The sequence below is a fragment of the Trachurus trachurus genome (genome assembly GCF_905171665.1).
Source record: "Trachurus trachurus genome assembly, chromosome: 22".
NCBI classification, from domain to species: Eukaryota; Metazoa; Chordata; class Actinopteri; order Carangiformes; family Carangidae; genus Trachurus; species Trachurus trachurus.
The window spans coordinates 8751210-8767116 of NC_139907.1; the positions used below are offsets into that span (position 1 = coordinate 8751210).

The 15907-nt window shown below is 41.5% G+C and overlaps 1 protein-coding gene across 1 annotated transcript; it reads right to left on the reverse strand.

Moving 5' to 3' along the window:
• Positions 1–185: 185 nt before the first annotated feature.
• Positions 186–12450, reverse strand: cdan1 (codanin 1). The gene is made up of 28 exons (XM_083997584.1): positions 12361–12450; positions 11152–11873; positions 10856–11056; positions 10307–10497; positions 9899–10018; positions 9706–9784; positions 9470–9590; positions 9126–9235; positions 8947–9036; positions 8713–8788; positions 8380–8585; positions 7428–7560; positions 7100–7243; positions 6717–6883; positions 6479–6560; positions 6272–6361; positions 6139–6193; positions 5895–6031; positions 5707–5810; positions 5186–5335; positions 4967–5030; positions 4691–4769; positions 3534–3739; positions 2154–2261; positions 1989–2052; positions 1575–1786; positions 1269–1376; positions 186–1137 (listed from the first exon to the last, which is right to left on the reverse strand). The coding sequence occupies exons 1-28, from the start codon at positions 12436–12438 to the stop codon at positions 1015–1017; spliced, it is 4020 nt and encodes a 1339-aa protein (XP_083853710.1). The 5' UTR covers positions 12439–12450; the 3' UTR covers positions 186–1014.
• Between the last annotated feature and the right edge of the window lie 3457 nt (positions 12451–15907).

Genomic DNA, 15907 nt, shown 5'->3' on the forward strand with positions numbered 1-15907 from the left:
ATCACTATTAAGAATCTAATCAAGTATAATACTGACAAGTACTTTTTTGATACATGACACAGTTTAACCATCAGTACTTCCACTCAAAAGGATGCAAGAACGTCTTCCACCACTGATGACAACACACAACAAACACATAAACCAGAATACATCTTTATTATTATATTTTCAGTTCTTGTGGCAACATAAAAATATTTCAATTTAAAAGCAGCAGAGAATTATTTGATGCTCATTCAACATGAACAAAAATAATCACAAATGCAGTTTTGCACTCATGAAATAAACATGCAATTCACTAGTAGTGGCGGTCGTAGGCAGTTTGTGAAAGTGCTATACTAAAATAAAGACAATTTATCTTTTCTGATGGGTCTAAAAACTAACAAGAATTTTTCAATCCATGTTTAGAGACTGTCCAATGCAATGCCCATTAAACCTGGCTGGGTTGGTTGAATGTGTCAGAATTAAAATTATTCAACATTTGCAGATTTTATTGAGCCACTGCCTTTGTGTGAAAAAAGGGTAACTCAGTTTACACTCTCAGCTTAAAAAAAAGATCCCGGGCACCTTTTTCCTGTCTTTACTAATAATCTGCTTTGGTCTTGAGTGTTTGAAGTGCTTGATCTACAAGTATGTCCCTTCGGATGCAATTGTATGCCCAGGTTTGCTTACAGAAAAGTAACATGGATCTAAAGCTAAGAGATGATGTGGTCCCCAGCCACCACCACTGACTGGCAGGGCTTTCTGGTTCTAACCAGCACCCAAACAAAAGAGCAGAAGGGATCCATGAAAGGCAGGTAAAGAACAAAAAATCTGAAGCCTGCAGAGTGTGTGCAGAGGCTGACAGGTGGAACAGCTTTGATGCGCTGTGCACAAACAGCAACTGGAAAAATGGTCAACAACGTGAAGCCACCCAGAACTGTCTCCCCCCTTGAACAACACACTGACAGATGTGACTAAAAACACTGCGGTGATCACAGAGAAGATGCTGCGGGACGTTTGGCGGTGTTATCATTGTCACGTAGCGCCCTCCACTGTCTGATGCGAGACCTGCAGCATGTCCATGTGACTTGGTAACTCAGCCAGGGGCAAGGTGGGTTTAATACTCTGTGACTGCCGCTGAAATTTCTCTATCAGCCCCTGAAATGAGACAGAAATTAGAGAACAAGGTGAGCGAGGGAGAGTGGAAAGGGGGTCAAAGAAGTCAAAGCATTGAGTAAAAGAGAGACTTCCTAAGAAATGCACCACGATAAAAGCAGTGAACCACTCACCGCTGGCAAGGCAGAGCTTGTTAGCTTCTTCCAATGAGACATGACCTCTTCCTCGCCCAGGATTCCTCTGTCAACCAGCTTTCTAACCAGGAACAGGTAGCTGCTCCACTAAAAGACACAAAAGCATCCTTCACATCACATCAAATACCACAGTCAGTCACTGAAACCTTTTAAAGGAAAATTGGCCTATTTCAAGTGTTTTGCTCAATTTGAAACGAGTAAAAGTCATTTGCACATCTGTATGTATGTCTACGAACCATAGTAATTGCATTAGCATCATTACTACTTTGATATGAGTTGAAATACCTCAGTGTCGCTGGCCTTCAGCACAGCAGTGACAGTGAGTGGGGTGAAGAGCAAGTGGAGGGGGGCAGAGGAGCAGCAGTCTCTCTCCCACAGCTCAGCAAGCTGCTCCAGCACCGATCTGACAGGAGGCTCTGACCCTGAACCAGGACCCACGGTAACCTCGCCACCTCCGCTGCACCCTGACAGAGACAGCACCGGCAGCTCTGCAGACACTGGGCGGACAAACACAACAGGCACTCGGGTCTGTAACACGGCACACTACATCAGCTTGCTTCCATTTCACACGGCGCAGAGCAATTTAAATAACAAATAAGACTGATTATGAAGCGAATTATCCAATTTACATTTTAACACATCAAAAAGTGACTGTTTTCCTGTAATTAGGAGTTGGTCGTTAAAACCTTTGACTCTTACCCAGTTTGCAGGCCAGCAGGACAGTGGAGGTCAGCAGCATCTGCTCCGACACCACAGTTAAAAACTAAAGTGAAGAAGGAAAAGAACAAAGTGTGATTATTATTGGAAAAAACCAAGTTAGATGTGCACTGTTCTGTTGCTGCACTTGTGCGTCGTCTCGTGTACCTTTCTACAGGCCAGTGTGTCTCCCACTCTCTGTAGCAGCGTTTGGAGCTGAGAGCCAGTTGGCAGCTCCTCATCAGTCCTGGGGCCCACTGCGATGCTCAACAACTCCTACATAGGGGTGGGACGATATGGGTAACTCACGATTCAATACTGTGGCGATATTTGGCCCACGATAATGATAATATCACGATACACGATATCTGCGATATTCGATATATTGCAAGAAATTTCATCAACGATATATCACGATATATGTGAATGAAAAAAAAAACATAAAAAGGAAAAAGTCTCATGCATTTATTCCAAAACTTTGTACAATGTACAAATGAATAAACACTGTACAGCTGGAGACATTCAAGTGCATGAACATTAATAACATGTCTTATGTAAACCAAGACAGTGCTTTATGATACTGAAAAGTCAGTAGCAACTTGTTTTATGTAATTTTCCATTCATGGTATTTAAAAATCATTTTCTGTAACATTATAAGACAGCGCTGCCCCCATTTTATACAAGTGCAAGTTACAACAACATATTTCAATTGGATTTAGGTCTGAAACATGATTTATTATTTGAAAAAAAAATTGAAAAAAAATTTTTTTTTTGAATTTTTTTTTTTTTTTTGAAAAAAAAAAATCGATATTTAAATATTGAATATCGATATCGTATCGCGGTATAACGTATCGCGATATATTGCCATATCGATATTTTTGCCCACCCCTAGTCCTACATTAAAAAAACATTCAAGCAGAACTTGACACAGAAATCTATAACTTTCTCCTCAGCGGGGAGTAACGGTGAATTTTCCTCTCCAACATTTGGAGGAGGATGATCAGTGGCAAAATGCTAAATTGTCAAATAAACTCAAAGAGAAAATAATATCTTTAAAGGGATAGTTCACCCCAAATTCAAATTAATAAGTATGTTTTAAGCTTGTTTGTAGCAGAAGCTCCCAGCACTGCTCTTCCTGGTCCGTCCAAATCTCGCGCAATTTGCATTGACACCCAATTCACGGCTCCGCAAATCGCGCGAGATTCCGGCAGAGCAACACTGGGAGCTTCCTACAAACAAGCTTAAAACATACATATTTAATTTTTTTCGGAACAATTTCTCATGTTGGGGCTTCAATACAAGAGGACTATGGAGGTATTTGGATGTTTTTTTGGTGTGTCTTTTTGGACGAAGAAAAGTGAGCTCCGTTCGCAACCGTCATATGGACATGCAGTGCTGCGCCGAGCCCCCCTGTAACTCAGAGAAGGCACGGAGGACTCTGAAACTTCTCCCAGCCCTTAGTCGACATGAAGGTGAGTAGAAAATGAGTGAAATTTGAATTTTGGGTGAACTATCCCTTTTTTTTTAAATCCTCTTCTGCAAATGTACCTTCAGCTCGATGAGGATGTCTGAGGGCAGCGAGGCGCTGTGGCTGCACTGTGCAGGGCAGGACATCACTCTCTCACTTCCTTGTTTTCTCTTGGGAGTGGTGGGCTGCTCCTGGGTGACTAACTCCACCACATCTGGAGCCGCTGGACTACCCAGAGCCTTCATCACACGATCGTATCTGCTCTTCCACTCTCGCCTGATGAGCGCTGGGTGATGAAGAGAACAGAAAGGACATTTTAGATGATATGGGGGGGTGGGGGGGTCTTTGTGGGGTCTTTTAATCACAGCGCTGGTTTCTCTCTTTTTGCATCGACATTGGAAATTATATGCCGTGCCATGATCTCATCCCAGCAGCACTGAGAACTTTAGGTGTGATTGGTTCACGCTGTCCCCGACTAAAAATATGAATATTTATAGAAGTCATTCCATAAATTGAATTTCTTTGTGTGGAGTATACCTGCTGTGATTGTATATTCACAGCTGTGCATGGACGGGGCAGTCAAAGTCGTTAGTCGTTGTTATGTCACTATTTTTTAAATAGCAATCTGCGTCCGTGTTTTGGTACAGTCGATTTCACAGAGTTTGAGGGGGTCAAGTACTCTCGAATCTGAGCCGGGGTCCCTGATGTTACGCTACACATCATATATCCGTACCTAGTGAGTACAAAAACCGAAGTCACCATTAAATGGGCCTGCAAAAATCTTTTTTGTCAGTGCTGTTATAAAATTCAGTGTTCCTGTTATCAGTCGCGGCAGACCGGAGCAATCCCCCGACCTCGTGTTCCTGTTGGATAATGAGTCCAAAGCAGAGCAGGGGAGAAAGAGAGCAATGGTATCGGATTGCTTTTTGCTATCAGCAGATATCCTGAGTCAAGATCTGAATTGGAAGAAAAAGAAGTTTGACCAGTGGCTCCCTACAGGATACTTGCTGGACACACACAGTTTATCAGATTTTTACAGTATATCCGTCTTCAAATTATAAGATACCTTTTCTGCATGCATATCTCAAGCAACTGGTAGGAATGAGAAATTAAAGACTCAAGTATAAAGTCAGAAAATGTGTTGGAAAAAAGGTGGAATGCATTCGGAGTGTGAAACAAAAGCTTTTAACAGGATAAACACATGCAAATAGGCAGGTGTGGTGCTTTGACTAGCTACCTGTAATGTTGGCTGAGAGCCAGCTGCAGGCCTTTTCTGTTGCAAGACGTTTGGTGATGTTCTCAGATGTGGTCAGGACCTGCAGAGACATAGCGAGTCAAACACATGGGAACAATCCACCTGTGTGTTGTTTTTCCTGTATTTCCCGACTTGGTGTTCTTGGTGTAACCTAATCCCTGTCACACTTTGTTAGACAGGCTTTGATAATTTGATTTTTTTTTTTTTACATTACATCATCTTAAACATCTTTTACATGGTGATCTAAAAAGGACTCACAGCAGGCGAGGTCTCATCAGGGAGCAGGATCCTTATGGCTTCAGGACTCTTCTCACAACAAAATCTGCAAATCACATAAAACAGGGATTACCGGAGAGAAAAGAAGTGAGACACAATATTTTACATCAAATCAGTCAGTCAAGTAAACAAAATCCTGTTCCAACTTTCATGTGGCCAATTCAAGGTTTGCTCGCTGCTTGTTAAAAGAGGTTGCCGCACCTTGTGGCTCTTGCCAAAGCCTCTAATCCTGCATCACACAGCTGAGCACAGATGGAGTCATTCAGTTTTGAAGGATTTGAGTTTGGCAGCTCCAGTCCGTCTCTCAACATCTTCTCCCCTCTCTCCACCAGCTCGCTCACTAACGTCGCCCTGTTGAAAAATCACAAACACACACTTAAAAAACAAAAAACAAATGCACAACACCTGAGTTTTTGAAATACAGCTTCAAGGGGAGTTTAATTCACATAGGCTGCCACCTGAATGCTGGTAAATGTGCACTGTTGAACAGTTACTAGCCTCTTAGGTAGGCAACCAACCAGAGTTGCAGGCTGATTACCTGCTACTCTGACAGTCCTTTTCAATTCTATGAAGGTAATTTAGTGGAAGGTTGCTCAAGGTAAAATAAAAAACAGAAAGATACAGTTGATTTAGAAATTCATGACTTGGAAATCACTAAATCCTCAGGCCCAATAACCCCCCCCCCCCCCCCCCTTCCATCCATCCAGCTCTGTGATACTAACTTCATATGCTTGACGCCGTTGGATCCAATTCTTTCGGCTACAAACTCCACAGTGCGACGCAGCGACGGAGGCTGGTTGTGAAAGAAGGCTTGCTCCAGGTCCATCTGTCACATTAGAGCGATTGGCTTTAATACGCGCAAACAGGCAATTTATTGAGTTTCTGTTTACAGCCTCCCCTGTTTACTCACCTGTAGTTTCTGCTGCGACCTGTTGGCGGTCGGCGTGTCCCTGGGCTCAGCAGAGGTGGGAGTGATCTTGCGGATAATTCCTCCGCTTTTGGCCGTGCTTCCAGACACAAAGGCAGCAAGGAGCTTACGAAACTCACCTGGAGCAATGAAACCAAGCAAACAAACATCAGTCCAAATGTACATACATTTAAAATTATTCTTTTAATTCTTGAAACAATAACAAAGATTATATATTTATACTCACCAAGAAATGGACAGCATGTATAGAGAAGCTGCTGATCCACCAGGAGAATGCAGTCCTGAAAATAACAAGTAAACCATCAGTGTAATTGACATGCCATTAAATACAAACATCTTCTAAGATGGGTTTTACTTACAAGTCCGGTAGCACTTGTGTTGCTTTCCTCCAGCTTCGCCACATCAGTGAACTCATTGGTGAAGAAAATGTCCTCAGGAATCACAGGGATCTACATGAGTTAAACACAACTTGTTTAATTACAGTTAAGTTAAATTAAATTAAATGTTAAATGAAAAAAGTTTCTAACATCATTCAACCATGTTCTACTATTGACTTTGTGTCTCACCTGGAAAAGCCAACCCAACACAGACACCATCAGCAGTTTGTTCTGGTAACACATTTCTCCACATCTGCCCAACAGCATCCTCCTATACAAAAGTACACAAAAGTAAATGTTAAATAACTTTCCAAGAAGGGCAAGCATCATCAAAAACAAAACAAAGTTTCTCATCTGTTTGTTGCTAAATATTTATTTAAGACTTTTATTAGTTTTAGAAATGTTTTATGGTTTGTTTGTTTTTTACCTGTACAGCAGAAGCAGCGTCCCTAACACAGTCCTGTAGCAGAGCAGCAGAGGACCCACAAAGTCCAACATGGAGAGGAACTCCACAAGCCAGGGGACAGTCAGGATGGTGCGCCTCCTTTTCATACTGCTGTTTAGCACAGCGCACACATCCAGCACTGGGACGCTCTGAAGGACCAAGAGAAGAAAAGATTGTTCTGTTGTAATTAAATGCCCTTGCAGAAAACGTCTGTGGGAAAAAAACAGCTTCATTTCTTTGATGAGATTTAATTTACCCTATGAGAGGAAAATAATCTTTATAGATTCGCTCGTGCCTGCTCCATTTGAAACAGGCTTCAATTAATTACTTCACTACATCATAAACATTAATTAGTTTCTCCTCACCTTGCTGCGCAGAGCTATCGCAGCCTCCTGAATCTCCCTGGATGGTCTGTCAGATGTTTGGTAGGGAAGAAAAGAAATAAATCCAAGGAACTTAGCCAGGAGACGAGCGAGGAGCAGCACTGAGGTGAAGCGCTGCTTCTCATCCTAATGGAGACAAATGAAGAGGGTTATGTAATAATTAACAGCACATCAGACAGTCTGTTATTCTCTAAATCTGGCATGTTTGTAATTTCACAGACCACCACACTGAAATCTTTTGCCTACCATGGGAAATTCGGTGACACTTGGCATCTCAGTAACATTTCTTTGTCTGACTCTAGTCATATACCTGCTGCTCCATGTCCCCGTCTCCCTCCTCTTCTCCCTCACCGAGTGGGGCAGGCGGGCTCAGGATGGACACCTCGTCCAGCTGGAGGAGCTGCTGACACAGGCTGTCCTGCAGGTGCTGGTTCAGCTGGCAGCTGGGACACAATTTGTAAAACATGTTACATCACAGAAAACAAGTCAAAATGTTTAATATGGACTGAAAACGGGCCCATGCACCCTTTTCCACTACACAGTAACTCGACTCGGTTTAGGTGCTTTTCAGTCACAGCTGATCTTCATAGTTCCTCTTCAGTAAAAACGAAACTTATCAACCAGCGCATCCAGCGTTTCTCATTAATTAACGACTCTGTGGAGGCCGCGACTCTCTCTCTCGCACTGGGGCACACACACGCACTTACACACGCACTTACACACACACACACACACGGGCACATGGACAGGTTGAGTTGTGACGGTAATAAACATGCGCTAAATCGCGCTAATGTGTTAAAATTACTATCCGCCCCCTATTAGACCGCCCGACGGGGGAGGGGGGTTCGCTGCCACTACTTGGAGGAAACACTGCAAATAATATTGTTTGCACTTGAAAAGAAGAAAGGAATATTTCATTTAATTTATTTTATTTGAACTTTTATACATTTTAGTTTTAGTTTCAATTTGTGGAATAAGAAGTTAAAAGCTCATGCTTACATCATGCATGTAAAGAGTTATAATAAAACATTTCAAAATGCATGTGCAACTCGGTTAAATAAAAGTCTGTTGGTCCAGTCATATATTTTGTCGTTGTAGTTTTCTTAAAATCTCGTCTCGTCTCGTTCTCGTGAGATGAGTGTATCATCACACCCCTAATGAATACACAATGATATGATCTTACAACCTGTCCTGTGTCATTATTTATTCTAATGCTCAACAATGTGTTGTTGCTGATGGTATTTGCCTTGACATATTCTTACCAGCTGGCTGTCTGCAGGAAGTCTCTGAAGAACTCCTGGTGTCCAGGGAAGGATGGGGGAGGACAGGGACCAACAACTCCATGAGGCTGAATGAGACGCTCTTCAAGACGTTTCAGCCGCCCCAAGCTGTCAGCTCCCAGCATGCCTAGCAGGTCGGTGTCAGGGGTATCGTTGGGGGAGTTATTCATACGGGGACCTTTACACATCTATAAAAGATTAAAAAAGAAGTACATGCTGAAGGGAAGGAAATTCATATAAGAATACTGCTGGGCTTTTCTTAATCATATTCTTAAATATCATTATTATTAGGGTGTATTATATCATACAGTTTACCTGAACAAGCTGCTTTAGGAACAAACGAGCAAAATGGGAATGGTTTCCTGCAGAAGTCAGCTGACTCATCATTCCTCTAGAAAAAGAACATGGAACAATACATGAATATATGCAAAAGCAGATCAGAAAAATGTATCAGATGACTATATAATAACTAGATATATAACTTTTTTTTTAAATAATTACATTTGGTCCATTAGCAGCTAATAAAAACAAGAAAATCATTGGTCTTACCTTATCCTACTCCCTACAGCGGCATCAAAATTCCACCCTGGTTCCGAGTGAAAGTCCTCCCATTCTCGCAGAATCTCGTAGAAAATATCTCTGAGAAAAGGGGCAAAAATATCAGATACATGAGTTCAAGTTATGATCATCCTGTGCTCAGTCTGTTGTGAGAAGAAGCTGTGACATACCTCTGTTTTTTAAAGATGTGGAAGGCCTTGTCACTGCCAAAGTTGGACCTGTTGTCCGTAGCGGGACGGAACGCGACTGAGTGGATGAAAGTGGAAACTGATGGAGAAAGCTGGAGCAGAGGAGGGAAAAAAAGATGTAAAAAATATCAACCTAACAAGTACAGTATGGATAATACGAATAAGATTTCTAATAACAAACAGTAAACAAATTGCAAGCTCAATACCTTTATTAAATAATAATAAAACAATACACCTATGATAAAATACACATATAGAATCCAAAATAGAGTAGTGAGACCTATTTAAATTTATTCAGTAACACTACAGGAGTGAAAGATGGTTACCCTGGCTGTGCTTCTGTCCTGGGCTTGAGTGAGACGATCCCTGAGATCTGGAGAGAAAGACGCTATCCTCTCGTTCTCTGCCAGCAGACGTAATGTGCACTTGTCCAAGTTAGCCACCAACCTTATACATGACAAAAGAGGACACTTAATTAATCGGTAAAAAAAAAAAAAAAAGGTGAGATCGTTGTATAAGATAACTGATGAACAGTGGTGGGGCAAGAAATGAATAAACTCACTGAAACTGATTCTCCAGAACCTTTACGGCAAAGTATACACAGTTGTGTACTTGTCTTAAATAACACCTCTCAAGTGTATCTGAAAATATAAAAAAAAAGTGACTCATTTCAGTTCAAAAAGAAAAAAAAGAAAAAAGCTGGAAAAAAAAAAAATATTTGAGTTATAGGACTGCAGTGAAATAAAATGACACACCTGAGGTCACAGAACACAAACTGCCCTGTTCATCATCTTCATCATGAGGGTGAGGGGACCGAGACGTTAACAACTGCATCACAAAGAAAAGCTCCAGGAAAATGTTTGGCACTAGGTTTTCTGTAAGACAAGAAAAAAGAAACAAACACAATTTCACTGTCATATTAATGTGTCTTGAAAATAAGTGTATTTATTCTAAGACCTCTTGCTTTTTTTTTTTTAGGTCTGATTACTTAATAATTAATTTTTTGTTGTTTATTTTTCCTTGACTCTCTGTAAATGTCTTTATTTTAAGATTAATATTTCATTATCTTATTACTTTAAGATACACAAATAAAGTACAATTAATTCAACTTTTACTCTCGTTATTTCCAAATGGCACACTTATGACGCCTTGTGGCCATTTACCAGAAATGCAGGTGCAATACAACTCTGCCAGCAGATCCAGTTCCAAAGAGAAGGTGACTTTGAATGGTTCGGGACTAGATGCCTGCAGCTCAGGTGTAACTTTAGACCCGGTTCTGAGCCCTAACTTGGTAGGGGTGCAAGGGTCCAGAGAGGAGGTCAGAGGAGAGCCGACCTGCTGGGCACGCTTCGTCCTGAAAAAAGTGAAACAGCAGAGATCAACTGAGGTGGAGAGCAGGTGATGCTGCAAGTGAGCCAAAAACAGCACAGATTGTTATTAATGATGAGACAATAAAGAAACAACACAATGTAAGACACCTGTAAAAATATTTAAAAAAAAACATATCAATATCATAATGAGTGTATAAAATATGTATTACAAAGTTAGGATACATTTCTATAACTCCATAACTGAAGAATACAGCAAATTACTATTGTACTTAATGGTCTGAATAGAAAGCAGTACTTCTGCTTTTAGAAATGCAAAGGCCAAAGTACAAATTAACTTGTTCCTGTCACCTTTTCTTCTCTACTTTCTGCATGTTCACTTACTTCTCCCTCTTAAGTAATTCCCTCTCTTCCTGCAGGCTCAGAGGACTGCCCGCTGTCGTCGACCCCAGAAATGCCTCTACCCCTGGTGGCGGACTCGAGGGCTTCCTGAACGGGGTGGAGGTGAAGCAGGTCTTTGGTTTAGAGTGCGGCCGCTCTGCACTGACCGGTGTCGGGTTGATTCTTCTGGATGGTTTGGACGCCCTGAAGGAGAGTGTAAAGCCATGATTAGACACATATGAAAATAAATGTGTGCATCAGTGTGGACGTTTGCTCTTGTTAAAGTTGTGAAGACTCACACTGGTGAAACCGGCGATGAACCAACAGGAGGGAAATCGTCCATGTTGCTCAAGTTGAGTTGCTCCACAGATGGAGGTGAAACATGCTCGTTTATCTTACTGTACCCTCCTCCTCCTCCTCCTCCTCCTCTACCTGATCGTCTTCCCCCACTGTCCCATCGTCCATTCTCATCACTGTGATGTCCCCCACGCCTTCCCTGTCCGGCCATGCCACCACCACTCCTCTTGCGGGCCTTCTGCGACTGGAGATTGGGGCTGTTGTGGAGATCTGGAGGAGAAACCATGTAGTCTCCCAGACTGATCCTCTGGCCGGACCTGCGCTCGGAGCCCGAGGGCCTGGAGGCAGGGCTCCATGTGGTGGTGGGGAAGGAGGGGCTGCTGAAGGCGCTGACCCCGCTCAGGCAGTGGGACTCTGACTGACCGGTTACACCTGATTCTGTACCAGGCGACACAGATGTGGCCGGAGAAAACAGCTGGATGCGACTGGCACTCCGTGAACCAGCAGCTCCACCACCAGCAGCAGACGACCTGCAGCCCCTCTTGTCCATGAAGCCTTGTGTCTGTGCCGTAGGCCTGGCGCGGCCGGGGGTCTTGGCTGGCGTGGCGGGGCCATGGGTCAGCGCTTGACTGCTCTGGTCCCTCAGGAAGTTTAACAGAAAAGGCACAAATTCCTGTTTGTGAACAGTCAGCCCAGTTTTACCGAGTGACAGCTTGTCAGGCCCCTGTTGAAAAGAGACATCATTGTAAGAAAGTGAATTGTGACTCGTGAGGGGTTTATAAAGCTGTAATTACACAGATGACCAACCCTGTTGAATCAATGATGTGCAAAAGACAAAGTAATTAGGTCATCTGATGTTTAGCTTCGCTGCTTCTGGACATTTCTGCAGAAAATAGCCAGATGACCTTGCTAACAATGCGCTGGCTAACATCTGCTAAACCACACATCCCTCTTAAAATCAGAAAATAGTAACATATGCAAACACCAATGGTCATTTTGTAGTCTTTCTTAGCGCTAAATCTTCTCTTGACTGGTGGGAAGCGTCTCGTCTGGAGTCCATACCATCCAGGCTACATTAGCCCGCTAGCTCAGCAGCTAAAAGTTTTGTTTACACTCTGTTGTGAGCTGTGTCATCTCATAAAACCCGCTATACAAAGGCAGGCGCGTGTCACATGTGTCGTTCATGTGGGCCCGGATCACTTCAGCCTTACCTCGAGGTTTTTTAACCAGTCCGTGACCGTATTAAGATCCACTTTCTTCGACAGAAGTGATTCCAAAAGAGCCGCCATTCTGGCCAGGAGCTGCGCGGATGCAGGACTGAGGGGAAGGGGGCGTGGCTAACGGCTACGTGGGCACGTAATGCGAGTGACGTACGCCCACCACGTGTGCAGCCCTGGTGCAGCCTGGAAAACGGTGACAGCTCTCCTCTGCTGGCCTGACTGATGCTGTGGCTGAGGCTTTGTTAGGTTTTCAAACTTTATACTTAGAAGGTTTTTCTTTTTAGTGGGGAGAAATGTCCCATAGTGGTGTATTAATACTAGAGTGATGCTATTCTTTGACAGAGAACAGTCACATCAAGTGTTAAGTAATGTTTACTGTTCTAATATTGAAAGTTTCCATGAATGTTAAATGTGAAATGTAAATAATAGACGCTCAATGAGAAAATAAAAATAAAAAAACAGGTATGGCAAATATTAAAAATAAAGGAGAGCGTCTGAAATGTACTGTAAACATGATTAATTTGAATATTGTTGGGTATTTCAACATACAAATCTGTTCCTTGGATAGTATGTGGATGCACCTTCTGACATTAAATTTACCTAAAAATTTAATCTGTGATGTCTGACTGTTACAAATCTGTTTTGTTTATTTAGATAAAATAACAAGTAGACAGCCCAGTGCAGTAGACACAACACAAAAGCATGTTGTTATTCCATTGTTTTCATCTGGTGTTCATCACTGCAGGATTAAAAACAGGAGCCTTTCACAAGATTATGTCTGCATGCGGAATGAGTATTTTATTTATAACCAGTTTATAAAAATAAAATACAAAATAATTTTAAAACAAAAAAGAAAAAAAAACACTGTACAAGGCATTGATATGATACAAATGATAGAATAAACATAAATAATTACAGTTATATACAATGCAAAATTCCCACTTGTTACATTCTTTCTTTTGAGACTGTACAGTTACATTTCAAAAGCAAGACATACATTACAACACAAAAAATATCAACCATTAAAAAAAAATAGAATAGAACAATAGAAGTCAAAACAATGGATGGGCAAATTAGCAAATGTCACAATAAATAATTTCTGTCAAGTATTTATAAGTTATCAACAAGTAATCTGATGTTATGACATGAGACGTGTACCAGTGCACACCAAAGCTTTCATTAGTTTCCGTCTCACCTTTCAAAATAAAACAAAACAGCTGGGGTTTGCTCTCATTGGCCTATAGGTACAGTATCTGTAACCACAAATACCGGCAAGTTACTACAAGTATGACACCTTCAACAGCAAGCCACTTCAAAAAGTGACAAAGAAAATCTCATCTGGAGGGTAACACCAGTACTACAACTACACACCACTTATGTGCAATAATTATAATTGAAAAAAAAAAAAAAAACATGAAGAAAAAATCTGATTATCTTTTAGAACCAGCAGCACTCTTTAGTGTTCCTCCCTTTCACTGAAGCTTGTTAGCATATAAGTTAAGGTTTTACAATAATGATTTTTATTTAAATTTGAATATTTTACAGGTATATATTAAAAGTCTGCACAACAGCGTTCTGTAGTTTGAAAGCTTGAATTATCTTGAAATAACTGTTAGGCTGAAACAGAGGAGTTGAAAGAGGGAGAATTCAATTCAGCGACTGATTGCTCACGACGTGTAATAAGAAATTTGCACGCCCCTGATTTTAAGAGCATGCAGGCATCGCACAAAAACGAACACAACCTCGGATACTGCAGCCTGAAATGTTCTCGTTTCCACCAGTCGACCACCAGTAATTGGCGCAGGCGGCGTTCTCACAGGAAAAAAAGGACAGGGAGCTCTCAGGCAAGAAGCACAAAAGTCTGACAGCACTGGTTTCAGCAGGTGATGCACTGACCAGGCTGACAGGCATGGCTGGCAGCACGTGCCATTCATTCACAGACAAGAAGAGATAAGTGACAGAAAGGCTTGGCTTGGCCCTAAATAGTGGAATGATCTCCAAAACAGACAAGGCTCAGTCATCCCTCGCTTTGCACAGAGGGGCAGAGAAGAGACATTAAGGCGGCTGACTGACTGAACACTGTCTGCCTTCAGGATGAGTCATCGTAGCTGCTCTGTGAGGCTGAGCGTAGGATACCTGCGAGGTCTGCACGAGCACATTTTCATATTATCAACAGTGCCCATTCAACCTCTATACACTCCCGCGGTTATCGCATCTCAAGCCGAACCACATTTGCAAAAAATTCATCAAAATATTTGGCTTTTTATTTGGATTTTTTTTTTTTTTTTTTTTTTTTACGATTTTTCTCACATGTGCAGTCATCATCATCGTAGAGAGGCTATGGTTGCCATTCATCTTTTAACGCCTGCTTTTTAATACAAATGCACACAGCAAAGTCTATTCACCTTTGTTTATGATTATTATTTGGTGCATCATGTCCTAGGCTGGTTGCACTGATAAAAAAAATTATTATAATAATAATAATACAGTCTATTGTTATCCAGCAACACAATCATGTCAAGTCAGTGCAGGAAGCGCAAAGAACTGGTGTCGTAGATCAGATGGGAGCGTGGGAAATGAATAGAGAGAAGGGACAGAGAAAATATACAGATTCACAGAAATTAAATTGGTTCACCCAACAGGTAATGAAGTCCCTGCTAGGCTCAAATCTTCACAAGATAATTGCCCTGTAATGGGTGGTAAGTGGTATGTAGCTTTTTTTCTTTTTTTTACTCAGTAGTTTGATTCTGATTCTTTTTTTTCTGTCTTTTCTCTGTTGAGCATGCAAAGAGTAGCACGACTGGAAGGAAGCTGGAGTTAATTTATTTTACAGTATCTTACAAGCAGAGGAGTGGGAGCAGGTTGCGTAGGAGCGTTTTCAGTGAGGAATCCTAACTAAATTAAACACAAACAATACGCTGATTCCTTTGCCTTGTGCACAAACATACTGCAGGTCATTATATAAAAGACATTCTCCAGCACGGGAGGAACAAAACAAAACAAAAAAACACATTCTTCATCTCATTTTGGTGTGAGAAATATATTTACATATGGCCTCCATGTTCAGTAACATTTGACAAAATGTTGTTTGAGGTCTGAAATTCACATTTGTTCAAAGTTTTTTTCAATATATATCTCAAACACTGACCTGGTTCACACAGGACGGCTAGAACGGGTTTCACTTGAAATATTTCAAATTACAAATAATAGCTACTCGGTCCTCAAGTAAACTGTTGCTCAAATTGTGTTTGATTTTTTTTTTTTTACAAACAATTGTGTTGCTACCTTTTCTACATGAACGATACTGGTGAAAAGGGTCGTCTTATAACGGCTGGCACAAGTCTGTTTTTGGCTCCTTCGTTTTTGTTTTTTTTCTAATTACAGACACACCAGAGTGAATCTTCAAGCTGCCCAAAGTGCCAAGGCACAAATATTTGCGTCTGAACATTACTCATCATCAGTAACGTACCTTGTGTTCTTTAAGCTCCCTACTGCTACTACAAACTACTTATATACTGGAAACACAACTGTCCCGTTA